The sequence below is a fragment of the Canis lupus genome, chromosome 31 (assembly GCF_003254725.2).
Source record: "Canis lupus dingo isolate Sandy chromosome 31, ASM325472v2, whole genome shotgun sequence".
In the NCBI taxonomy this organism is placed as follows: domain Eukaryota; kingdom Metazoa; phylum Chordata; class Mammalia; order Carnivora; family Canidae; genus Canis; species Canis lupus.
In genome coordinates this window covers 34,786,805-34,814,473 of record NC_064273.1, presented here as the reverse complement: position 1 = coordinate 34,814,473, position 27,669 = coordinate 34,786,805, and the positions used below count along the sequence as shown (strand labels likewise).

The following is a 27,669-nucleotide window of genomic DNA, read 5'->3' as shown; positions in this document are numbered from 1 at the left end:
CCTGTGGCCCTGTACCAGGGAATTTAGGTAGGTGTTTTCAGTAACAGCCAACTGAGTACAAATATCCTCAGTAGGTGTTGTAAATGACATCACAGTAAACTGAATTTTTTAAAGATATATTGCATTGCTAATGCTGCTACTGTTGCTATGGAAGTAGCAGATCTAAAGGGGCTTGTAAGGGGTAGTAGAGAGATTTAAGTACCTTTATTTACCATATTTTCTTCACATGAAGAGCCACAGCCATTTCAAGTTAGGTATTTTACTGATAGTACACACTCAATTCTGGAACATATCAACGGACACAGATGTGAGTTGCTCCTAAGCAGTGTATTTTCACCTGTAATCCCCCTCATCACTCAATGAAACTACCAAAACCAATCAACACCATCCTTGTGTTTGCAAGTCATCCTTATTATAGTGGATTAGTGAGAACTGAATCTGATGTAACTAAATTTAGCTAATTCCCAAGGTTAGAAATTTTTTGGAAAGTAGGCAAATTGTGAAGAATCCCTTTTATGTAGTTTCTGTTTTGAGTGATTTTCATTGAGATTCAGTTACATTCTTGTTTGCTGTTTAAACATCATTTAACCTGTTTTTGTGAACTAAGTATATAATTTAGAATTTGAATTGAAGTTGCCTTTTGGTAGGATGTAGTAACAATGAAGACAAAAGTAAACAAAATCCCCCTAATAAGTTCAAATTTAAAATTGCAAATGTCCCCTTGGTTTAGGAGGTTAACATTGTCAATGCTATTCTGAAGCATAATGAGTTGCCCTGGAGTTGGAAGCCTTGATGAGGTGCATTTACATCATGCAGGCACCAAGACACAGCTTTCCCTCACTAATGGCTTAGAAGGGGCTTCAGAGAGAGTCCTGGTAATCAGGTTTGACATTCTGAATTGATGGATGATGGGGTGTAAGGGCCAAGGTACTGAGTGATCTCAGGGACTTTTAATAAGACTTGGCAAATAATCAGGACACACAGTCAATCATACAGCAAAAGCCAATACCACACCCCCCCCCAATCTATTTCTTAAGGTGGCCCCTGAGCAAAAAATAAAATTAATTTAAAATAAAACAAAAATAGTAAAATAAAGTAAAAACGAACCACAAACACAAAGAATCTTTAATAGAATTTTGTTTACAGAGAGTGATTCTTTCATAAAACTGCTTTATTGTCCAGTTTCTTCATGTTCATTGGAGATAAAACTAATAGCAAGGTCTCAGTATTTCTGTGGGTTTTTTTTTTTTTAAGTTTTATGATTTAAGAAAAATTCCTTGCAAAGACAACTATGGCATCTACACAGAAGTCTCCAAATTGTATCATTAAACCAATTGTCACTAATTTAGTGATCCTAAAATATGAACTTAAAAATTGCTCTCAACCCTTCCAACCTAAAATAGAGGCAAATGTTACAATCTCCAGGTTAAAAAAAAAAAAAACCTTGCTTCATCTTAAAGCTGGATACCAAAGAGACTGAATTTTTGATCCAAAAAAAAAAAAAAAAAATCTGGAAGTAAAAATAAACCTGACCTTTGAAGAGAGAAATTTCTTGCCTTCAAAAATGACTTTCATTTTTTCCAATAAAAATGAAAATAAACATAAAATAAAAAAGAATGTCCCAGAATAGCCTCTTGTCAAATTAAAAGTATGGAGCCGCATTACATTATTTTTGGAACCAGCCAAGAAAGGAAAAGGAGGAGGAAGTTCGAATATAATGTATTTCCATTTCATATGGGAGTTAGTTTTCATAAAAATCTTGCAAGTTTTTTGGCAAATGAAACTACCTCGACTCAGTATAGTTGTATCACCTGTAGTAATAAGGATCCTTTGACCCCTCATTCCCAGTTTATGCATGACATCTAATTCTATCTTTCCCTTCTTTTAAATCTGTCTTATAGTGCCCTTGGGAAATAAGTAACACATATTAAAGATCTGGAGTTCACTGATTTTTAAAGCCCACTCCCACTTAGGACTGCCTATCTCTCTATCATAATCTCTCTTATGTTCCCCAATTACACACAAAACCCCCAAGTGTGAACTTGTGTGGGCTGGCATGGGAAAATTTCCCTCTACCCTTCCAGGTTCTTTGGCTGGTCTAATAATCAAATTGACATGAGACGGACGAACAGGAGAAAATCAAACAGAAGTTTGATAGCATGCATTCCTCCTGGTTAGATGGGAGAGACCCAGGAAAACTGAGTAAGATTTGCTGGATGGCTGAGGTCATCGCCTTATATTCCATCTTCAACTAAAGACAAAAGATTCCGGGAATGGGGAGGTCAGTTAGTTATGAGAACTGACCAGGAAAAGTACAATGAAAAGGTTACTAAGGTTGTTATGCAGATTTGAGTCTCTGCTGACTCTATTGATAACAGTTTCTAGAGATTTAGTTATTCCCCTTTTCCTGATACTGGGAGGGAGATACCTTATATGCAGAGATTTACTTTATACATGTAAATGTCTCTTACAAAAGGGTAACTTTTACTCAGTTTTCAGAGCTTCTCTTGTGTCTGCAGTTTCTTTCTTTCTTTTTTCTTTCTTTCTTTTTTTTTTTTTTTTTTTAAGGTTCATCTATTCATTAGAGAGAATAGAGAGAGAGGGCATGGCAGGGGATGGTAGAGAATCCCAAGCAGACTCCCTGCTGAGTGCAGTTCCAGACATGGGGCAAGATCTCACAACCCCCAGATCATGACCTGATCCAAAATCAAGAGTTGGATGCTTAATGGACTGAGCTACCCAGGTGCCCCTTATATTTGCAGTTTCTCAAAAACAACCAGCTTAAAATAATAAATATGCCAAAGAAGCAAAGCTTGGGGTGGCAAAATTTGTTCCCACACATGCCTTTGGTCCTACAATTCTGTGTTGAAAATCCTCCTCTCGTTGTCCTTTGAGTGAAATTCATCCATCTTTTCAAAACTTTCAGCACAAGACAGAGGCTTTCCCAATCTGTCCTCCTCAAGGAAAGAGATGGCTTTGCCATCCTCTGTGCTCTCTCTTCTGTAAATATTTCTGCCTGAACAAGGGCTTGGATTGCTCAGCATGCATTCCCACCTCCTTCTGGTTTGTCAGCTGGGGTGAGGCTCAGGAAAGCAAAAAGCGACCTTCCTCAGTTCCTTTGTTTCCAGGGCTCTGGGAGGGATTAGGATACTGTCAGAGGCATAGGGAGTGAGGCGGGTCCATGTTCCATCATTTTTTCACCTTAACTACATGAAAGCCATCTGGTTTGGTGTAGTGGAAAGAAAGTGGCACTGAGAGTTAGGAAGACCTGGGTTAAGGCCCTTGTGTTGAACCACTCAACAATTGTACGGTAGAATTTTTTTCATTAACTCTTCTAAAACTTCACCAATTTAATGTCTTTCTTTAAAAAAAGTATAGGTTTGGCCCTGGAAACTTTACTTTGAGGAGCTAATTAAGGAAATAATTAGAAATACAGATAAAGATCTATGTGGAGAGTTTTATTTTATTTTAATTATAACGGTGAAATGTTAGAAGCACCCAAGAGTAGATAGGTTAATTAAATTATTGTATATCCACCCAGTGGATTAGTACACAGTATTAAAATGATGTATTAAAACCTTTCAGTGACAGGAAATCATTATTTTGTAACATTCATACAATATCCATCCATTTTGTAACATTCGTACATATTGTGATAAAAATATCAATTAAATAAACTGAAGGCAAAGCTATTTAAATAACAATATGATCTCAATTATCCGAATATACCTACATATATATGTAGAAAATATATAGAAGGAATATGCAAAAATGTTGATAGCAGTGAGCTCTTGGCCTGCTGTAGTGGCCAGTTGGTAATGGAATTGTGAGGGATTCATATTTTATTCCTTAATGTTTCTTTATTTTTCAGATTTTTCACAGTGTGCTTCTATTATATTTGTAATCAGAAAAAAATGTAATTTAAAAACCTTATAAACATGAAGAAATGGACTTCTATAAACCTTGGTTTTTAAATACATGCCGATAAAAATATAAATTTGATAGTTTATCTCAAGCTAGAATTTTCTTTGTGTTTTTGCCTATAAAATATAAACTCCCAAGGGCTGGGAATATGTCATTTTATGCTTAAATCCCAGCTCACTTCTTGGGGGAAATTCATTCATTTTTCACTTTTCCTGCAACTCATATTTATGGACTGCCACTGTGCCAGATGCTGTGTGCTTGTGTCCTGAGAAATTCTTAGATGTGAGGGGGTTTTTGGGGTGTGACTTCCAGTAGTGGGTGAATTTGACAAGTCAGTTTATTCACTACATTGTAGTTCTCTGACTTTGAACTTGATTCTAGGCCATTCTAAACCTTTCATCCAAGAAGACTTTAATGGTCACAGTCTGAAGTTGGTATTAGAGAACCACACATTTAATGCTTTAAATATGGTCTTACTTTTGACCTAAAGGAAGCAGAGTTTGAGTGATGTGTACCTAACTGATGCACTAAAGTTCATTTCTGTACATTTTTATCATCTCATGGCTCTTTGTAATACTTGGTTTTGGGGTGGCAGATTTTATTATCTTTTGAATGTACTTTTTTGTAATTCTTGATTTAAATTCAATTTATTTAATATATAGTAAACTATATAGTAACTATATTATTAATTTCAGGGGTAAAATTTAGTGATTCATCAGTTGCATATAACACCCAGCACTCATATTACATGCCCTCCTTAATGCTGGTCACCTAGTTACCCTGTCCCACCCACCCACCTCCCCTTCAGCAACCCTCAGTTTGTTTCTTAGACTTCAGCGTCTCTTACTTTTAAAATATATTTTTCATTATTAGAAATTGACCTGGTGGCTCACCTAACATTGATACTCTCGAAGGAGTAGAAGCTTCTGGCAGTGCTCATTGTGTGTGTACTTACTTTGCTTTTCACCTGTGACACGTTTTTAAGAATCTGACGGAGTCAGAACCATTGCTTCTGAGGTTGTGATCGCTGTGAGGTTGCTGTTTGGTCCTTTGTGGGAAGCATCTCTACAGCTGCATTTCATGGAGTCTGGTGAGAGCCAAGGGAAGAATCTCTGTGTTTGGTGTAGACTCAGAGGTTTCTCCGACCCACACATGGCTGCTCCTTTCCCTTGAGTCATGATGCAGAACACATTCTCCATCCTAGAATTGGGGGTGTTACAGGAACTTGTAATGCTATTCTCTTCTGTGACTTAGAGGGATAAATTCATGGGATTATTCCTTTCTAAGTCTTCTTGGGATCATTTCTTAGAAAAATAGTTCAAGCATCTACTGTATAGGACTATTACTTTCTAATCCATTCTCATCTTGTAACTATTTTAAATGTATTTCATTTTAGAAAGGTTATGGCCAATAGATGACTTTGATCTAGTCATTTAGGGTTGTTTCATAGGTGTTTGTGCTTTTTGATTACTTACCAAATCCCATTTCTCTTTAACCCTCACTGGGATAATAAATAACGCTTAGGATCTTGATAAATATATGTAATTATTTACTACTTACGGCATTTTATGGCATCAATAGAATTATTGGATTAATAGGATTACGTGTTTGGGAAGCATGGGGCACTAGTTATCAGGAATTCCTATTCATTATTCCCTATTCAAGTATGAGATTTGAAAAATGTATGGATTGTTTGAGACAGAATGTAGAATAATCATGGAGAAGAGGGTAATTAGAAAGTACTTTAGAAAGGAGTGATGAAGAAGTGGGTTTTCATCCTCTGGTAGTGGTTTGGTAAATATAGGTCCCCACAGCCCAGACTCCCTTCTCAGAACATCTGCCACCCCTCAGAGGGGAAGAAGGAAGGGACTGGCTATAATTCCTTTCATCCGAGATGACTCAGGGCACATTCTGAGTCCTAGTATATGCAAACCCTAACATACTCCACCCAAGTATTATGGAGTTAGCAATTCTTCATTTTTTGTGTGTGTGTGTGATAAGAACTTCCAGTAAAATCAATGGAATGATACATTCTCTAAACACTGTTGATAAGCAAGTATTTATTGAATGAACATGTGCCATCCTCTGTGAGGTACTGGGAGGGATATCAGCTTGCACCAGTTCTATAAGGAGCATGCATTCTGGGGATGTCCTGCATTGACATTGCACTCACTCTCACACTTGCCTAGAGAAAAACTCCATGGTGAGCATGAACATTGAAGAGAGGGCTAAATCTCAGTATGAGCTGAAAAAATTAAGTATTCCTCCCCAAAGAAAGAAAATTAGAATACTTTGTAGCTGTACTTTGAAATCACTCGCGGGTACATTATTTCATTTGATTAAACTGAGCCAGGGGTTCTTTGATGTTCTGCACTTCTTGCCTTTAATTTGTATTAAGAACTACAGTGTTCTTTTCTCACAGAGGAAGTGGGCACGTTGTCTAAAATTCAGCATCCGTCAAGCTTTCTGTGTTTTGTGTTTATGCACCCACAGACTTTTTAATATAGCCTTGGCTTTTTGTCTAAAACTCACTGGAATGAGTAAATAAACATTGATGCTCATTCTAGGGTAAGAGCGCCTGTGTGTACACACACTTATCATATGGCAGTTACTGCTGAGGTGACCCAAGCTCCATGGAATGTGTTCAAGACTACAGAGATTTCATGCAACTTGATCCATCTGATAGGAATTGTTATATATCTTGAAATTGTTTTCCATGATAAAGCTATTCTCTTAGGAGAAACTCTCTCTCCTCCTTCCCTCCTTTGCAAAAAACTATGGGTATAGTTTTTTCCCTCTTGTTTTAACCTTGTTATACATGAGATAGACAGAGGTGAGCTGCTTTGAGATGCCACTATAGGTTAAATTGTGTCCTCCAAAATTATATGTTGAAGCCCTCACCTGCCAGTAGCCCAGAATGTGACTGTATTTGAAAATAGATAATTTCAGATGTAATCCGTTAAGAAGAGGTCAGACTGAAGTTGTGTGGCCCTTGATCCAACATGGCTGGTGTCCTTGTAAGAAGGGGGAAAACAGGGCACAGACATAGGGAAAATGGTCATGTGAGGACAGAGGTAGAGACTGGAATTATATGGACACAAGCCAAGCAATGCACAGAGCTACCAGAACCTGGTGGAGGTAGAGAAGCATCTCAGTCTAGAGGCTTTGGGGGGAGTGGGGGGAGTATGGCCCTGCCGGCAACTTGAATTCATACTCTTGGTCTCCAGAAATGTGAGAGAAGAAATCTGTGTGGTTTAAACCACACAGTTGGTGGTACTTTGTTATGGCTGCCCAAAGAAACTAACACAGATGCCATATTGAAAGATGAAGCCAAAGGCAAGACACAAAACAAGTTGCTCTGGCAAACAACCATCAAAGGCTTCCGTCTTCCTGCCATGAATTATTCAGATCTCCTTTTTGCACCTGTCAGTTTGAAAACGAAGATTGTCATCTCTTGGTTGGCTATTACAGATCCTTCTAAAATTGTTGCTGTCTAACAGATGACTGATAGACTCCATGTTCTTTGCTTCCATGCAGCAGAGAAAAAAATGAACAAAAATTGAGCTTTGACTGAATATTTAAATTAGGCTCACTTGCTTCCTGCAAAACTCTGAATTTGATACTAGGCTAGAGACATCAGAAGAAATATGGTTAAGCAACCAGAGATACCATCAGGCTCTCCCTCCCACATCTGCTTGCAACTCCCCTCCCCAAGAGGTTTCCACAGGGACAGAAGATAGAGCCAGCTGATGAACAGGCAACAATTGGGATTTATTCTCAATAATACATAACAGTGATCCTCAAGATGGTGAACTCCCAGGCTCATGTCTCTGACCACATAATCTGCCTTCCTTGAAAGGTACATTTTCTCTCATTTATTCCCCCCTCAACTGCATACATGTCCTATCACTTCCACATTCTTACAAAAATTCTGCTCTCAAGTTTTCCTCTACACGATGAGTGAACTCTGTGTGCCATAAGGTGTAGGGTGGCACTTGAGTAGGAAATCTGGCAAAAAAAAAGTTGGTGAGGGTACATGAAGGTGATTTTCTGGGGAGTTCTTATCCATCCAATGATCATAACATGTTCTATTTTCTTCTTAGAGCAAGAGTTAAGGATACTCTTTTCTAATCCCTTTCATTAATCCACATCAACTGAATCCAGATTTTTGTTGCACTTTAGCTCCTGTTTTTGTTCTGTTTTTTTTAAGTGAAATCAATATTTTTATTTTATTCATTCAAAAATTTCATTATATAAAGGTAACATGTTACCTATGGTTTTGATGGTAAGACCCTTGTCAACTTGATTCATATGGTTAAAAAAATTGGGGAATTTAACAAAGAAGATAGTAAATATGCCTAGAAAGAATTACTGTTAATATATCTGTGATGGAATTTCATCTCTGTTTTTGTATAATCCTTTGTGGTATTTGTTATATACAGTAGATAACTTTAGAATGAGTCAGGAAAGTAGTACCCTCCAGTCAGATGTCTTTTTTATAGCACTAGCTTCTTCCTCATGGTCTTCATTTATGCTATTTCTCTCTGTAAAATATTGGTTATTTAAGGGGATATTCTGTAATTAAAATTTAATATCAAGAAATGAAAGAAAGATGGCTTCAATGCTAGACATTTATAACGACTTTATTATATCCTCGCTCAAATGACAAGTTGAAGTTTTCTCAGCATGACATGAGAATAATTTATCAGAAGGTATCAAAATGAGTAAAATGTATGTTGGAAAAAGCCCTTTTGTACTCTCTCTCAAGAAGAGAGCAAATCATCTTAAAATGCAAGGAATTTTTATTCATCCTTCATAGAGGATTACCCTGCTCTGATTAAATACATGTTGAATTAGATTGAAGGAGAGGGTAAATTTATCATGTTGTACTCCACCAGTGTTTGAATGATACAGGATGGTTACACTGTACGCTGTATTTACTGTGAGAAATGTTCATATAAGCCAATATGAAATGAACGTGTTCCACGTGGAATTTGTAAGGAATTACTAGGGGAGAAAATGTACGGAATTTAAGAAAAAAGAAAAAGAAAGATTTGCTTACCCAAGAGCAACGAATTCATGTAACCATACCCCATTTGCATTGGAATGCATTCTAATAGGCTTTAGTAAGATTGGACACACTTCTCAAAATGTAATGTTGGCATATCTTAGAATCGTATCAAATATTTTCAAAGAACACAGTCTGAGTAATCAATGGAGAATAGGGGTTTGTGTCTTAAAATGGCTTTTATTTTCATGGTTTTGTTATGAAGATTCAATATTGTAATGGCTAATAAAACTTTGTAAACTGCAAAGCACATGGTTGGGTTTCTCAAATAGTCAGTAGATGCCTGCCAGGTGAAGACATGAGTGGAATGGCATTTGTGGATCGGTATCATCCTACAGTGATTGCTTCCCTCTGGTTGTAGATGTAATGCCACTGGCCTCCCTCATGCTGCGGAACACAGGATTTCTGAACACCCTAACTCCTGTGACATCCCTTCCATCTTAGGTTGGAAATGTGAGAAATGTTACTGTGAGAAATGTTCATATAAGCCAATATGAACACTCCAATATGGAGTTCCCTCCAGTGTTTTAGGTGAATCTTGGTTTTTCATCTATCTTTTAAGTTGTTATGATGATCACTTTATACAGGCATTATTTGTTTAGAGTTACCCATTCATAGCAGTGCCTTTGCTCATCACTCCCTTGGGCCCTCCCTCTTTGAGTACCTGGCTTTCCTGGGAGCTCATCCTGGAATCCCAGGAGAGTATGAATTACTGGCAAACTCCTTCTGTTCTTATAAATTCTGGGACGTTGTCTGGTCCTTTTCTCCAAATGTTGCTTGTCTGCCGTGTTTTCTACTTCTCCTTCCTGGACTTCAACATTGACACCTTTCTTCCAAGTGTCTTAACCTCTCATTCATATTTATGTTTCTTTTTCTCTTTAAGCGATATTTTGGGTAATTTCTTTAGATTTATTTTACTCTACATGAATCTCTCTGTGTCTTAGCTAAGTATTTATATCAAAGATTACTTTTTATTTTTAATCATTGTTTTCTTTATCTAACTTATCTTTTTTCGTGCTTTCTTTTCCTTATTCTTTTTTTTTTTAAGATTTTATTTATTCATGAGAGACACAAAGAAAGAGGCAGAGACATAGGCAGAGGGAGAAGCAGGCTCCCTGTGGGGAACCCTATGTAGGACTTGATCTCAGGACCCCGGGATCATGCCCTGAGCTGAAAGCAGATGCTCAACTGCTGAGGCACCCAGACATCCCTCTTTTTCTTATCCTTGATTCAATTTTATATTTCTGCAAACATTTCAAAAATACTAATGAGTAATCTGTATCCAGTTATTCCATTATCTGGGGTCTCTGTTGTTTTTTCTGGCTTTTCTTAGAGTAATTTGTTCTTTGATACGTTCTGTGGTTTTGGATTGGGAACTCAGGATTAGAACGAAGGAGTGAGGTTTAAGCAACTCTGGTAGCTTGGTTCTCCAGGGAAGACCGACCTTTGTTTCTCTCCCTTGCTCATGGAAACTAGGTCACTCTATGCTAATTTCTGGGCATAAAGCTTCTTAGGGGCCTGCAGATAGTGTAAATCTAAACCCTAAACCTGAGCAAGCCTCGTGTTGTGGTGAGACGTGTTTCCTACCCAAAGTTCAGGCAGGAACAAGCAAGAGTGCTCACTGAGAATTGTTCTTTTCTGGTCTGCCCCTTGGAGGAGGTTTTGACTTTCTGCAGAGGCTTCCTCACCTCGTGTCGGACTAAAGCCTTCTTTTTTCTTTGCTCTAGAGTGTTCGGTTTATTCCTCACTTATAGATCCCTGAGAGTTTTCCTTACCTTACAGCTCTGCTGCTCATTTAAATGGATGTTTATTATATTGACCCACCATCTCTAGTTTCTTCTACACAAACATATCATAATAATTAATCTTTTACGTTGTCAGAAATGAACGTTGCTACAACTCACATTTGACTTGTTGACCGTATTAAACTATTTGAAAGAAAAACAGTAAGATAATATTCTAAATAATATACCATATTTTCATGACATAAATGACCAAAAGGAACCCAAGGAGGGATGTTATCTAAATATTCTAAAGGAAAATTCATTAGATGGTTGTATAGCAAAAATGAAATTAAAAGTAATGATTAAGAGGCTGGTCTGAGCGCAGTGGTGTTTACAATTAATTGATCACATCCAGTTACAGATTTCTTTGCTCCTTCTCCACTCCCACTGTTTCGCTTGACTAGCCTAAAATAATAACAACAATAGTTAAGAAATATATGTGGAATTGAGAATCATGATTGCTCATGCTTTAAACTGAAAAGTAATCTGACAGGGTACCATTAAAAAATAGAATTCTGCTGACCACTAGTTTCTATCAGAGCCCAAGAGGGAATGAACAGGAATTGGTTAGAGATTAATAAAGTAGAAATCAGCTATCATTATGAGGAAGTATCGAGGTCATGCAAATCCAAAGGAATTTGCTATTTTGTTTCTGCGAGTGTTTCTCACACTGTGTTTCCTACCACATATGGGTTCAATCCTTTCCCCAGGGTGAGCCTGTGGGCCCCAGATAGGCCAGCAGGGGTGCTAGGTCCTCTCCACCTAGTGACGGGGCTTGGGCAGCAGCTCAGATGCTTGGCCAAGGAGACTCCACATCACACCAGTCCCTGTGCAGCAAATGACACCCATGCATGCTCAAAACAAGTCTTGGCAAAAGCCTTGTACTTCCACAATTGCCTACGACTGAAGGCTCAGAATTTGAAAATCTTTGCAGAGACTTAGGATCTTGTATATGTTTTCCTTTTAATTGCTCCAAAGAGGTTACAAAGCTCATTAAGAGTTGTTTTGCAGCGAAAAATCAGTATGTTTTATTCAAGTGTTCCTTCCTTTTCAAAAACCTCATTTCATTTATATTTGCCTGGGAAGTGGCCTAAGGAAAAAGGAAATAAAAGTACTGTGTTAGGATCTACAAGGCTAGTACATGGCCACGGGTGTAATTAATGGAGCATGATATTGCTTTTACATGGTGATGTGACGTTTATCCAGTACACTCCTGGCATGATGGTAAGGGCTAGTTCCACCCTGAGCTTGTTGTTACCACTGACAACCCTGGTTAAACAGAGATCCTGCTTTAAGGCTATATTGACAACAATACTCCATTGGCCCAAAGAGGATCCCTGTCCCTGGCTGTGAATCGTTATACCCACTTATTTTATATTTAGGATTATTTCATTACTTGGAATAATTCCACCTCTCCTTTCTCATAAAGGTTTATCGATTTTTAAAGGTTCATTTTAAAGACAAAGAGAACACTTGGGATGGGGAGGGGCCGAGGGAGAGGGAGAGAGTGAGTTTCAAGCAGACTCTGCACTGAGCATGGAGCCTGATGTGGGGCTCCATCTCACAATCCTGAGATCATGACCTTAGCCAAAACCAAGAGTCAGATGCTTAACTGATTGAACCACCCAGGTGCCCTCAAGATTGATCAATTTAAAAATGTATACTGGGGAGAAAGAGGCATTGCAACCCCAGCAACGTGCACTCTGACTCTGCCCTCGGAGGGTTCACAAAACCAGTCTCCTCAGCCAAAGCAGTGCCCCACAGTATGAAATGTCAGGCCTTTCAGAAGTCACACAGCACTGCAGAGGATCCAGGAAAATTGAAAACACAACCTCTCGACCCAATAATTACATATGTAGGAAGATATGTCAGTGGGACATTCAATGTGTGCCAGAGAAATCTTGTTAAACTTGTCTGAGGAGACTCTTTGGAAGACTGGACTATTGACATCCCAAAGTCCATGATTAATGGAACGAAAGGATCCATTCATTTTTGGACATATACTTAGTGATCAACTACTGTGTGTATGTGTGTATGTGTGTGTGTTGCATTGTTCTAGGTGCTGAGACAACAGCAATGAAAAAAAAACAAAACCCAAAAGACACATGCCTCCAGTGAGCTCCATTGCAGTGGTTTGCATGACTTACATTTATACAATATGATGCTATATTTATATTAAAAAGAATGAATTAGATTTCCCTGTATCCACATGGGGAGAGCTTAAAAAGCATAACATTGGGTGGAAAAAGCAAAATTTTCCATGATAAACAGTAAGCTATTTATGTAAATTTAAAAAAAAAAGAAAATACAGAACAATAGATGTCCACTTCATGGATGCATATAGGTGTGTGTGATGGAATAAAAGCTGAACAGAATACATGTGATCAACTCCTGATAACAATGGCTTTTTAAGAGGAAAAGATAGGACAGGAGAGGGAACAAAGAGAGGAATTTACTTTTTTTCTGTAAAGTGTCATTTCTTTCATTAAAATAAAGAGAAGCTCATAATAGTGTTAACAGTGATCAATTCTGAGTGATGGGCACACAGATGAGCATTTTGTGTCTGCGGGTGGCTTGTACTTCTTCAATTATGTGGGAAATGGGAAGAGGATGAGGGATTGAGGACACAGGAGGAGGGCGGGTCAGAAGAAATAGGTCACTGTGAGGCCAGAGCCTCCTTTAAAGGATGGGTCCCTTCTGGACCAGTGACCCCTGGTCATGAAGCTGAGCCGTCCACTCTGTCCCACTGCCTGGCTTTGACAACATCCTTTACATCTCCCGGGCCCTGTTCCCTCTTCAACCACAATTTGACATCGGCTTCATTTGGGTTTACCTCTTGCCTTACGATCTGAAAGCATCTGCCACTCTCCTGGCACCATTGCCTGGACCTCCAGGAAGCCCTAGTGTAGACCATTCACAACCTCAGCGGTGACTTTCCTGGACGTGGGAGACCTAGTGACAAAAAAAACAGCCTGATCTCCAGGTGCTGAGCTGTGCCCTTCATACACTTTTTACTCGACTCACAGCAAGAAACACACAGTGAGAAAGACATTTTGCATCGGAACCCGGGGCGCACGTCTGTCTAGATGGACACACGTGTGCACAGACGTTGACACGTCTGCAATCCTCTATGGGCACCTGTGAACTCAGACAAAGCTTTCATAAAATACCCCTCCTATTTGTGATGCATGCCAATTTGTTCTAGCTCCTCTATTTTATTTTTTAAAAAACAAAGTTACAGTCCATGAAATTGATTTCACAGCCCATTAATAGGTCACTGCCCACCGTGGGAAGAGCCATTACCCTGTAATATTAAGTGGCCACTGTGTCTATTTTCGGACCTAACGGTTCCTATTTTCCTAAATTCCTCCCCGTAACCATATGTCATATGCATGAGGCAGACTAACTTTATGATTAATTTTCACTGTGTCTCACCCATAAACACAGGCACTTCCGTTCCTCTTGAGTCCACGGTGTGGTGAGACCATGTAAGTGCAATCATTGCAGACCCAAGCTTTGTGCTTTGTTCTTCTTTCTCTTTCTTTTCCTTTCTGAACATGTTGCTTTTTAATGAGCACCATATCGGGATGCCTGGGTGGCTCAGTGGTTGAGCCATCTGCCTTCGGCTCAGAGTGTGATCCTGGGGTCCTGGGATCGAGTCCCGCATTAAGCTCCCTGCATGGAGCCTGCTTCTCCCTCTGCCTGTGTCTCTGCCTCTCTGTGTGTCTCTCATGAATCAAAAAATAAAATCTTTAAAAAAAATGAGCACCATAGCATGCAGCCTGGAACAGGTGATCACCATGAAATATGCATTCTCTTTCAGCCTCAGAGTCAGAAATCGGGCGGGACAGGGAATACTGTTGATGCATCTTTCCAAATGCGAGTTACCATGAGACAGCAAGCACACCTCATGGTTTTCTTTTTCTTAACCTTTGCCATAATCTGTTAAAGCCCAGAAGTTCAAAATAAGTCACCCATGGACAAGCAGCACCATGTCTCCAGGCTTCACCTTTCCAGCAAAGGCTTTCCTCTCCAGGCATCTGGAATCCCTCCCCAAAACTACAAATCGCTTTTGACCTCACCCGAGCCTCTAGGCCAAATCCGTGTCCAGTCAATTCTATTTTCAAAGCATATCTTATTTCAAAAGCTCCTTGAACATGCCACCATTTCCGCACCCCAGGACTCTTGCACATGCTTTCCTACTTCCTTCTTGGCCCTACTCTCCCATCCACATGCCTCCTCTGAAAAGCACCCTCCACAGAAACCCTTCCTCCCCAGCTCTGTCTAAACAACAGTTCTTTTTACATGGATTCAAATGCTGTGCCTTCATTCTCTTAAGAGAGCTTATCACATTTTGTAATTATTTTCTTTGTCTATTTACTTGCTTTGATTCTCCCCTCCGCCCCCCTGAAAGCTGAAATACTTGTTCCTAGATGTCAGGACCCCAATGCATTTTTTTTGTTCATCATATAAACGAAGACCTACAATTCAAGTTTTATAAGCTTCTTTGGCTCTTTAAAAAAAAAATACTTAAAATAATTCCTTTAAAAATCAAATTCTATTCTTTCCAAGGATTTATTCTTTTAAATAACTAGGAATCTAACTAGAGGAAAGATTAATGGCAGACTGAGCTATCTGCTCAAGAACGAAGATCTGATCATTAACAGACTAAATAGGGTAATTAGGTATACAGTTGGAATGCTGTGTGCGGGCTGAAATTAGTAGTGTATAATTGAGCCTCATTTAACTGCAGGAGAATTTCACCAAGAGAATTTTATTTACATAAGAAAAATGTCTTCGATTGCTCTGAGAGAATTTAAACATATATATGCCAAATCGCTCCTCACTCCTCGAATCCAGCCCAGGATTCCTAGTTTCTTCTTCACGCCCTGTGTGGTAGGGGTCATTTCAGCCTTTCTGCCCAAGCGATTTCTTCCAGGTGGCCCAAGGTCCAAGTTGGTGCTTCGCGATTCCCTTGAATATCTTGGTGATACTTTTGTAAGCATTGCAGATCCCGACAGTTATGATGCCCTCTGTACAGAGCCTGTTTTTCCGGGAAAAATCCAAAATAAGTATGTCATCAGTATTCCAATGAGCATTTAATTCAACACTGTGCGAGGCAGAGGCAAACAGCAGTAAGTAAGGCAAACAGGAGGATTAGCCTGCCCCGGAGAGGCTGCTGTCACTGGGGGAGGCAGGACTAGCCACGCAAACAGACTAGATGGGATGCAATTAGGGTGTGAAGTCCCGTGTTACTGAGTAAGGCCGAGGATTAGGAAATCCACTACCTGCTGGCTGAGACGCTGGGGTTGGGTGTTTGGAGGGGGAGGATTACAAAGACCAGCGTAAATATTGAAAGCCCCCCTTATGCTTTTATGTATGCGTCGGTGCAATCAGATTGAAAACCAACCTAAACAAAAGGCCATCTTTTGACACATTTACTCCCAACATAAATATTATCCTGGGTTTCTCTTCTTCCCCTCTGCCGTGCTGCTCAAATGAGTTTGGTCTACGCCTGCTGCGTCCATATGCTCACCACCCACTGACACCTTCTTCAAAATAAATTTCAACGGTGCAAGTAGTCTACTAATAGAGTCTTCTTTTAAGATATTCAAATACATGAGACTACAAAGTAGAACCTATAATTCCCCCTCCCCTTCCCCTAATCCAGTGGTGACTTCAGAGGCCGCTACAGCTAACATTTTGGTGCATCTTCTGACACCTTCCTCTCTGTACATTTACATACACAAATCCACACGGATAGGCACGCATTCCTTGCCTTTCGTACGGAACATTCGGTATTGTTCTATACTCATTTGATGTCTTGCAGATCTTCACATGCCGTCTGCATACGTTTACCCTACTGTCTTTTAAAGGGCTGCATAAAAAAAAAATAAATAAATAAAGGGCTGCATAGCGTGGATACACCCTAAGGCCATTTATTCACCCTTTGATTGGCATTTAGGTTTGCCGACAGTTTCTCATTTCTAAACCAGGCTGCAGTGCACCTCTTATGCGTGCATCAGTGTGTGCATGTGTATGGGGGTTTCCATAGGGCAGGCCCTTAGAAGGGTCAAGCTGCAGTGAAGTGCATGCAGTTCTCACATTTGAAATAGGTTACCGGAGTGCCCACCAAAAAAAACGAGATTTCACCAATTTACACTCCTACTTGTAGGTGTGCCTTCCCCCATGCCCTGCAAGGACTACATATTATCAAATATTTTAAGTTTCTTTTTCTATTCTCCTGGATGAAGAATCACATCTTGCGCAGCCCCGCTGGCTCAGTGGTTTAGCACCGCCTGCAGCCCAGGGCATAATCCTGGAGTCCCAGGATTGAGTCCTACGTCGGGCTCCCTGTGTGGAGGCTGCTTCTCCCTCTGCCTGTGTCTCTGCCTCTCTCTCTCTCTCTCTCTCTCTGTGTGTGTGTGTCCCTCATGAATAAATAAATAAAAATCTTTTTTTTCAAAAAAAATCACATCTTGTTTTAATCTGCATTGATTTTGTCAAGTTCTAGATAAATTCTGTTCCAAAATCAATCAACATGCAATTAATTTCATTTGTGGAAGACTGACATTTTTGCAGTATCAAGCTGTCTAATCCTGGGATTCACACCTCTCCATTTACCCAAGTCTTATTCTGATAAGCTCTTTGGTAATGATTTGCAGTGTTCTTTAAGGTCATCGTGTGTATGACTAGCTGTTTACAGGTAGATATTTAATATTTTTATTGATCCAGCCAAGTGGGATACTTTATCATGATATTTTATTGCAGATTACAATGACTTTAGAGCACCTTTCTCCAGCAGGCACTTACATGGACATTTTTATTGAACATCACAATATTCTGGGGGTTGTATTGCCCCGTTGTACAGAAGAGGACATAGAGGCTCTTTCAGATTGCATGTGTATTCTAGTTTATGCTAACAGGGAGATGCAGAGCTGACGTCTGCACCATCCTTTTTAGAAGTTTCCCCACCCCCGGTTTCATAATCCCACATCCTTCTGGATTTCTGTCCGTCCTTTCTCTTGCCGTGTCTTCCTGGCCCTATTCGTCTACTCCTGACCCAGTGTGGGGGGTGTTCCTGGGCATGAGCTCACATAAAGGGCTTCGCAGTGTGTGGAGCTTGATCCTAAAGCTCTGCCTCTGGCTTGACTCTCATCACACACCCTAAGTGACCCAGCGTGTCTTCCCTATAAAAATAGACACCCTGCCTGGCTTCTCCACCTGCCAATACCACCATCATCCTGTGGGTCTCTCAGACTGAGCATTTGGAGCACTTTTTGTCCTAATCAGTTCTGTGGTTTCTTTTTTTTTTTAAGATTTTATTTATTTATTAATGAGAGATACAGAGAGAGGGGCAGAGACACAGAGGGAGAAGCAGAAACCCTGAGGGGAGGCTGATACAGGATTCGATCCCAGGACCTCAGGATCACTCCTTAAGCCAAAGGTAGACACTCATGCATCCCTGTTCTGTTGATTCCTTAGTTTAAATAATTCTGGGTGTGTCACTTCTGTTCCACTACCCTGTTCCTGTGCTCTGCTGTCCCACCAGGGCCACAACCCAGAGCCAGGGAGTGTGGTGGCTGAGGGTGTGGGCTTCCGGCCACAATTCCAGGGCATCACGCAGGCAGGGATACCACAAGTTGTATGAACACGGGCAAGTCACTAAATCTCCGTTCCTTACTTTTCTCATCTGTCAAGTGGGAATAGTAATAGCACCAGCCTCGTGGGGTCGTTGTGAGAACATAGGATGTTCATACTAAGCATGCAATACCTGCTGGCTCTGATTAGGGTTGGTATCAATATCCAGGTGTCTCTGGGTCCAAATTTCTACTTTTTATGACAACTATCACATTCGATTAGGGATGCACTCTGCTCCAACATGACCTCATCTTAAGGAATTACATCTGTAATGAGCCTGTTTCCGAATAAGGCCATATTCTGAGGTCTTGGGGGTTAGGCCTTAACTTCTAAATTTTGGAGGGAACACACTTCAACCTATAATACCAGATTAGAAATCTCATCTTAAGGGGCTACTACTTTCCCTTATAGGTAGCTTTCAGCATAATTTTCTTTGAATGATCATTTTCACCAGGCCACTCAGTTGCCCAAGAAATGGCTGCAGCTCCTTCACACCTGCATCTAATTATGGCTCGGCACCCACCCATCACATCACACCACAGACCTACCTCAGAACCAAGCGAAGAGTTCAATTCTATTCTCGTCTACATCTCAATTAAGGAAGGTCATAACTTTAAGATTATCATAGATTATATAAATATACTATCTATATCTATCTATATCTGTTTTCTGGTTCCACTTCTATTTTAGTTAATGCTAATTCAACTTTCAAACTAAAAAAAGTTAAGATATTCCTTTGGAGGCTCCTCTTGTTTCTACTGCCATATACTTCAAACTCAGATTTCAGTCTTCCTCTTATTTATCAGAGGCTGTTATGGAAACTGCCCGGGACAAAGCTCAGTTTTATTATACAGTTGGCTGTCAATTGGAGGTGGCAGGCACAGCTGATAAAAGTTTCATTGTGTTATGCTACCATTTGGCATCTTATTAGAAGAACCATCTGTTCTTTTAATTACTATTAACTCAGTTCAGATTGCAGTAGCAAAAAAAAAAAAAAAAGACCCTAAGATATATTTCTAAGTGAAAAATCAAATATGCTTTTAAAATCTTCCTGAAAATAGTATTGTCCTAATTGAAGATCTAACAGCTCAGCTGCACAGGAAAAAGCCAGAGAGCATAAAGAATAATTAACATCAAAATCTTAAAATATGCTCATTTTCATATAAGAATATGTTAAAGTCACTCCTAGAGAGGAAAAATACTGTTTTTATGTATTATGCATGAGGAAGTTTCATGCTGAAACCTAAAAAGAGGTATTTCAGCTTGCTTTCTTTTTTACCCAGACTTAAGAGGAGACGTTTTGTATACAAGCAATGATAGACTGTTTCATCCGCCCATCTCTTGAACAAATATTTCCAGATAGCATAGCTAGGCACTGCTCTGTGTAATGGAGATGAAAAATTGAGCAAGACAAATCATGTTTCTGCTGTTCTAGTTAGAGGAGAGAAATGTTAAGGCCATCTTAAGCACACACAAGGCAACCTCACATTGATGTAATCAAGCTCTTGTGAGCAGGAGTGACCATGGATAAGTTAATGTGGGAAGTTGATTTAGGACCTGAGGCCAGAAAGATAAGAAGGAGCCAGCCAGGTTTCATTACACAGGGTCTTGCAGGTAGAGCCAGTAAGAGGCCAGGGTGGCTGGGGCCTGGTGGCAGAGGGAGAGAGGGGATGAATGGCTTTTGGAAATACCATCAAAGCCTGAACCATCGTAGGCCACCATGAACAATTCAGTCTAGTGGGACCTAACTGACAGTAATGACCTGCCTGATGTACTGTGCTGAATGACCATGGCTGATGAGGAGCAGGACTGGAAACAGAGTGAGAGAAGACTGGGCCCCCCAGATCTGACTGTGTTATGGAGATGGGGAAATGGACCATTCTGGATATATTTTAGAAGAAGGAACAGAAGGACCTTGTGTTGGCTGAGATATGAGGGGTAAGGAACGGTTAATTTAGAAAACTTCAGAGTACGTATCTTACGTTTAGATACTGACAAACATGCCATAGAATTGCCATGATTCGTGCCAGAAATTGGGATTCTCATCCCAATCACGTTAACGATGAGAGGAAAACCTTGAGTTTCCATGAATGTCCCCGTTTGTGGTAGGAAGGCTTTCCCAGGATGTCTGTACAGCCCTCTGCTGCCCCACAGCCCCACACTGGATGTAGGAAGCAACTCCGTGGGCCTTGTTCTGTGTCTCTTCACCCTGGTACTAAGTACCCTGTTGTGTGATCCTGGCTCACCGGGATTCAGGAAGTAGTTTGTCCGTGGCGACACAGCTCCACGTGGCAGGAGTGGGATACAAAACTTAGCCATGTTATTTCCACTTTGGTGCTTTTTCTGATCCATGAGGCTGGCTTCACAGAAGTTAGCAAGTAAATGAATAATCATATATTAAGTCCGTGCACCTGGGCTCCTGCCTTCCTGGCTCAGGCAGCTGATGGCCCTGGGCAGCTTTGTGTGTACATCCTGTAGGTAGACTGATGACTGATCTATCCCATCAGAACAGCAGGATAGCAAACATGACGCTTGCTTTTATAGATACCCTACGTAATGCAGGACTATCTGTGCGATGATGTCCAGGCATCAGTCTAAGCTTCAACACCTGAACAAAGAGGATGCTATTCACCATCTGTCTTTCATAGATGAACATGCAAAAGTTTAAAGAGGCTGAATGTCTTGTCTGAGGTCACGCAGCTGGAAAGTGACTTTGACAGGTTTGGAATTCGGAGCCACCGGATTCCAAAACCCAGCGCTTCTCTTCCGCAATGAGAAATCTTTCCAGGTGGGTGAGCTTGTTCTATCTGGTACCAAGGAAAAGATCTTTTTAGCTTGATTCTTTCAAAGAATGAGAAAAAAAAAATTCGCTGAGTAGATTGAACAAGATGATTGATGAAGTTTTAACATATGAAATTAAGGGATGCCTGGGTGGCTCAGTGGTTGAGCATCTGCCTTCGGCTCAGGTCGTGATCCCGGAGTCCTGGGATCAAGTCCCACATCGGGCTCCCTGCAAGGAGCCTGCTTCTCCCTCTGCCTGTGTCTCTGCCCCTTTCTGTGTGTCTCTCATGAATAAATAAGTAAAATCTTAAAAAAAAACTTATAAAGTTAATTATTTATGTCAGAGCAATCTGCAAGGGTATAGGCAGGTTTGCTAATAATACAGCTTTCCTCTCTGGGTACCAATAGTTACCTCCATCCAGGTGAGATGAGGTATCCTGATTGCACCCCAATTTTTTCCCTCCCATCCTGTTTTCTCACATTGATGCCATGTCTCCAACCCTAATACTTAAAGCTGTTTAGATCATAAGCTCCCTGAAGACAGAGACTGTGTCGCATTCCTTTCTGGATCCCCAGAGCCCAGGAGAGTGCTGGCGCAGTGAATGGTGTACCATTCGACTCTGGTTTTCCTAGAATCAATATCCATGTGCTTGCTTCTGGAGGTCTCTGATGCCTGATTTCTGCAGCTCAGATCTTCAGCTATACGTAACTGGGCAAATGAGTGTCTAGAACCATTGCTGTTTTAATTTCTGCCCCTGATGCTATGGCACAGAAAACTTGCAAAGGCACTAGGTCTGAGCCTCAGGAGCCTGTGCTCTCTGGGCCTTCTCCACTGCTCAGCATGGCAGCAGCAGCAGGAGTGTGGCTGTAGGGCTTCTACTCTGAGTGTTCCTATAATACTCCCAATTTTGCAGATTTGCTGGTTTTATGTCTCTAGATGGAAATATCCCTCTAGTCTCTGTGCTGAGCTGTCTGACCTGGTACCAAACTGTGGGTTTGTTAGTGGCGCTGACATACAAGTTCACGTCCATATGTTGGAGAACCACACTGGCACTTACTCGTGCCTCACTAACTCTTAGTTAATGGAGAGCTCTAACAGCTGTGGTATCTCTAGTTTCTACCTCTCTGCAGACCGAATGCATCACCTTGTGAATGTATTGATGGGGACACGGGAGGGCAGAGAGAAGTAATCATTCTTGGTTTGCCTGGTAGCAAAGGAAGGAACAGATACATTATTAAAAACAGAACTGGGGCTTAAACATCTGAGAGCCATTTAGTGAGTGTTGAGAAGCCAAGATAGGCTCTGAGACACCCCTCTAATAACTCAGCAGTGTAGCTCAGTAAATGATGTCCACGATGAACCCCACAATCATTCACTGTTGTTCAGTTGACTGATGTGCAGGTGCTTAACATGACACAAAGCATGCACTGTGTTTTCCAAGGAAAATAAAGTCACTTATAAAATTTTGGCTTTTAAAAAAAATAAATAAATAAAATAAAAAAAATAAAATTTTGGCTTTTTGCACAGTTGTATGTTACCAGACAGGAGTGAGTAGCAAAGGGTGTGTGTGTGTGTGTGTGTGTGTGTGTGCGTGCAGTTTATTGATATCAACATTTTGTTTCTTCATGTTTGCTTATTTTAACAGAAGCACATTCGCTAATCCCATTTCAGGATGTGAACAAACCATTTATTCTATATGATACAAAAGGCTCCGATGGTGTAAGGCAGGAAGTGGCATGTGGTGGCAAGTTAAGGAGCAGTTGAGATGATTTTTTATCACCATGGAGACAAGACATCTGGTGCTCTAAAGACTCTGTATGCCCTCGTTGCCCCTGAAAATTCCACACATCTTGGGAGTTCAGACTGAACCCCAGGATCGTGGGTCTCCAAGGTCATCTCTTAGTTGAGGGCTTTTGTTCTTCATCTTTATTTTGTTTTAAAATGTTGATCGATTTTGAAATGGGTTTCTGGGAAATGAGGGGCTAGATGGAGCCGGTTTAAATGAGGTGCAGTAATTGGGTCAATCCCTTCGTCCTGTGAACATCTCAGGAATGTTTAAAACAAATAAGGTTCAAGTTCTTCTGAAACAACGTGTCTTAAGGGTTGTATTTGGCATGCTAAGTGAGTAACAACAAAAAAAAAGTGAGATATTACAGGAGCAAGTGAGTGATTAAATTAAATGTGCCTGGAGAATAGAGCCCTCTCAGGAATCGGCAGCCTAATGAATGCACACGGCTGCCCCATCCTCGTGCATTTCCCAACACTTCTGAGCAGCGGTACACAGAGTGCTTTCCACTTACATTTCACCACTGCTGATGGCCTGTCAATTCTAATGAAACTGCTCTGTGTTAGAAAGGTGACAGGAATTACATACATTATCTTTTTGTTCCTCTTTTCTACTGTTCAGTCCTTTAAAGGAGCTGGTTATTAAGACATTATGTAAGTATGCAAAATACGTTGAAAGAAAAAAAATATTTTGAGTATACACAATATTTATTGGTAGGAAATATGACATATGACAATGACATATGACAAGTGGTAAAAGGTATTTTTAGTTGGTCTCTCTTTGGGAGAGGATAACGCAAAAATATCTAGAAATATACATAACTTGTTTTTCTAGCTGTTCTAATATTTAGCATATTTATAATATATTTTTAAATATATTTTTAAATAATTTTATTTTTTAAATTTATAATAAATTTTTTAAATAAGTAAATAAGTTCTAAAATATATTTTTAGAACTAGCTGTCCTAATATTTAGCATATTTATAATATATTTTTTAAATAAATTGAAACAGTTTAAAAAGTGAATTTTTGCCTTCAAGATTTTTGTGCTTTTTTGTTTGTTTAATTGGCATTCTTTTAAAAAGCTTATTCTAGATTCGTCTGTTTTGTGATTTTTTTTTCTTACTTTTTCATGCCCTTTTGAATTGCTCTTATTTGCATAAGAAATCATTAGCCATTTTTATTTTATGTGAACAACTGACCTATGAATAAATTATGGTCTTTACAAGAAATAATCAAGGGCTATAGGAATTGTGTTTATAACTTAAATATTTGAGAGCTAAAATTCCTGGTAAGTTCTGGTTCAAATAAACCAAAGGAAGTTCCAAATGAGGGATGCCTGGGTGGCTCAGCGGTTGGGTGGCTGCCTTTGGCTCAGGTCGTGATCCCAAGATCTGGGATCGAGTCCCTCATTGGGCTTCTGAGAAGAGCCTGCTTCTCCCTCTGCTTATGTATGCCTCTGCCTCTCTCTCTCTCTCTCTCTCTCTCTCTCTCTCTCTCTCTCTCTCTCTGTGTGTGTCTCATAAATAAATAAATCTTTAAGAAAAATTTCAAATGAACCTAAAGACAACAAACAATAAAAAAAAAGTTAATTATTGGCATTTTAGTCTTTCCCTAAAGAGAGAAAATCGCATTATCCTGCTACTAGAATTCTCTCACTGTAAGAGAGTCTAACAGTGTCAGAGAGTGGTGTCCTGGGTTATTCACCATAGGAGCGCCACAGCTTGCTTTGGGGTTTGTTCCTTTGCCTTCATTTGCTTTATCATCAAATTATAACTGAACAGTAAAAATTATCTTCAGACATTTACATTTTCAAAGGAAAAATTGTCTTTACACTTCTTAAAGCAGCCCTGACATTTGCTCTTTTAATGCGGACAGTTCTGTACAGGCACACACCCCAGGAGGGAAAGTGGTGATTGACAATTGTTGGAGTAGTGATTAAGAACCCGCAGAGTCCTCCAGAACAGTGATGACAGGGGAATTGATCTTAGTCTTAGAATCGAGTGTTAAGTGTTGGTTATTATTATGAGGAGGTAAGACAGTCCTTCCTGGGAAGTTTGTAGATATTTTATCGCTTTATGGCCTAACATTTGTGGGTTTGAAACACTTCAGGCTGAAGCAAAAGTTCATGGTCCTTCCTGTAAGGTAGAAGTTCACTAAAGAAAGTTAATACTCCCTTGAAGGATTTGTCACATGCTAAATAAGAGAGAAACAGTCATCAGAGAAAATCTGCTAAATTAGCTGCCCATGCGTTATATGCCAATTCTGTTGCTCTAAAGATAAATACATGACCTGAAAACTTAATTCATGAGACTAGATTTTCTAAGTATATATTTATTGTGTAGTGTACTTACTTGAAACTCCTAATTTAGGGTAATTGAAAAATTAAAATAGCCTGGACCATAAAAGTAACCAGCACACTCCTATCATTGGCCTTTGCCTAAGCTTCCTTCAAGTGGGAAGAAAAATATTCAATGTCTTTGTTTATGTGATTTGAGTTGCCTTTGTTCTATTTTAATCAGGAAATCATTTTCTTCTATTTCAGGATCTAGATTTCTCATCACATCCACGGGAGCCTTGTATATTAAAGATGTACAGAATGAAGATGGATTGTATAACTACCGCTGTATCACGCGGCACAGATATACTGGGGAAAGCAGGCACAGTAACAGCGCTAGACTTTTTGTATCAGGTAAAAACCCATCAAGACTGTGTTTATCATTTCTGTTATTCATATGTTAGTGTCCTGAGTCAACCAGACTTGTAGAATTCATGATTTAGATAAAGACTTCTTTTTTTCCCCAAAAAATATTTTAGCAACTAAAGTTTCTTTAAAAAAAATACTAATACTACATATGCTATATGCTACAAATATAGATATTCCAAGTGAAGTCATTTCAGGTTTTATAATATTGCACATTCCCTTGAACCAGTATGGCTTCTGTTTGGAAGATAAGGCCTTCTTGCCCAGTGTATTTGTGTTCTGTCCATCAGCACCATGAGGCTTCCTGTGATGCATAACTCCAATGGAGAAGGGCGGGAGCACAGAGAACACACCTCTTGCTCCCCATATGGTGTCTGACAATATTGGGGAAATCACCCACTTCTAAAGTTAAAGGGCTAGTCACTCCCTCCCACCTCCTTCCAGGATCATTCTCAAGGGAAGAAAGCCTGAAGGCAGTTGATTCCTTTCTGCTGTAAATATGTCAGTTTTGTGCCTTTTTCTATGGCATTTATACTTCGAGAGAATACCAACCTTTTGCATAATCTTCACAACTGGCTTGTTACTGGTCCATTTGTCAAATAAGTAAACAATCCGCTCATACTGCGATGTGCTAGCTCTTCACAGAGCCAATTAGAATGTGAGATGTCCATCCCGGTCCTAGAAATCTAGTGCAAAATATCGGACCTTTGCCCTTTCAGCTTTAGAAGGTAAAACTGCTCCGTGACGTGAGTATCTGATGCTTTGTGAGGGAGAAGTGTTGGAAAGCTCTTGACCATTGGGGTAATTAAAAACATTGTTGCCCCAACACTCACTTATTGCCCTTTCATTCTATCTGGGTTCCTCTTTCGCATTCGTGTCCCTAAAACAGCCTGAGCCCACCTGTGTTGCCAAGGGTGTCACAAACAGAAGTCAGAATTAAGTGATTTCTCCTTTGCACACAAAAATATTTTTTCTTTACCTCTTCTTTTTCATGTCAATTTACTTTACGCTTTGTTTTTAGCTCCTCATTGTTGCTTCTGTTAAGGGCAAGAACAATCAGTACAGTAAAATTATACTCCATTAAAAAAAAGATTGGAGAAATACAAATGATAAAGTGAATGACATCTTAGTCCATGGTGACTTTAACGACAGCACAGTATTCCACTTGCTCAGCATATCCTAGAAAAGATCTTGTGTGCAGTCAAGAGGAATGTCATAACAGCATTGGGACAAGAAGAGGGAAGGATTGGAAAGTGGATCTGGATCCAAGATTAAATTGAATTTTAGCAAAAGAAGCAAAAAGCATTTCTCCATCCCAAAAAAGTGAATTAACGGATGGTAACCTGAAAGCCCATCTTTCTTGAAAGAAAAACCTAAAAAGAAAATCTGAAAAGAAGACTGAGGAAAAAAAGAGAGAGAATCCTGAAATGTGGGCTTCTTTGTCTCTACTCTAAATTATTAAGTTTTTATTTTCAAATTTAACTCTTTGGATTGGAGAGGCAAATTTACTTTTCTTAATTCCAATTTTTTTGTTGTTGTTGTTGTTTTGTTTTTATAGAAAGTTTTACTAATGTTTGAAACATTGACAGCAGAACCCATGAGCACTTGGTCACCGTGGAAGTAAGTGGGGTCCATGAGGTCACCTAGTGAGCATTTGTGATGGGAATTTAGGAGCCTCAAGGCACAGTCTCATGAATGAATGTCTCACATTAGAGACATTGAATGTTTGGGGTTATAGGGGGAGCTCTAGGCTCAACAGAGTCAAGTCATGGAAAGGCTCTTGAGAGAGTCTCTGGATGTAGCACATAACTGTTAGGACTTTTTGTCACAGAAATGTTAATAACATAGTTTAGGGAGGAAATTGTTAATGCTAGAAAATGAGACCATAAACACTGAGTGCAGATGACTATTCTAGAAGTCTAAGCTTTGAAAGAAAAAGAAAAATTCATTTACTTTAGATTTAAATGTCTTTAAAAATACA

The 27,669-nt window shown here is 39.8% G+C and overlaps 1 protein-coding gene across 3 annotated transcripts in view; it reads left to right on the top strand.

Annotated features, from left to right (window-relative positions):
* The window catches only part of DSCAM (DS cell adhesion molecule), a 734,179-nt gene that overhangs the window by 403,059 nt on the left and 303,451 nt on the right, over positions 1–27,669 (top strand). For all 3 annotated transcript variants that reach the window (XM_035709183.2, XM_049104780.1, XM_035709184.2), the window contains exon 4: positions 25,530–25,676. In XM_035709183.2, coding sequence (XP_035565076.1) covers positions 25,530–25,676 — 147 coding nt within the window. The remainder of the gene's footprint in view (positions 1–25,529; positions 25,677–27,669) is intronic.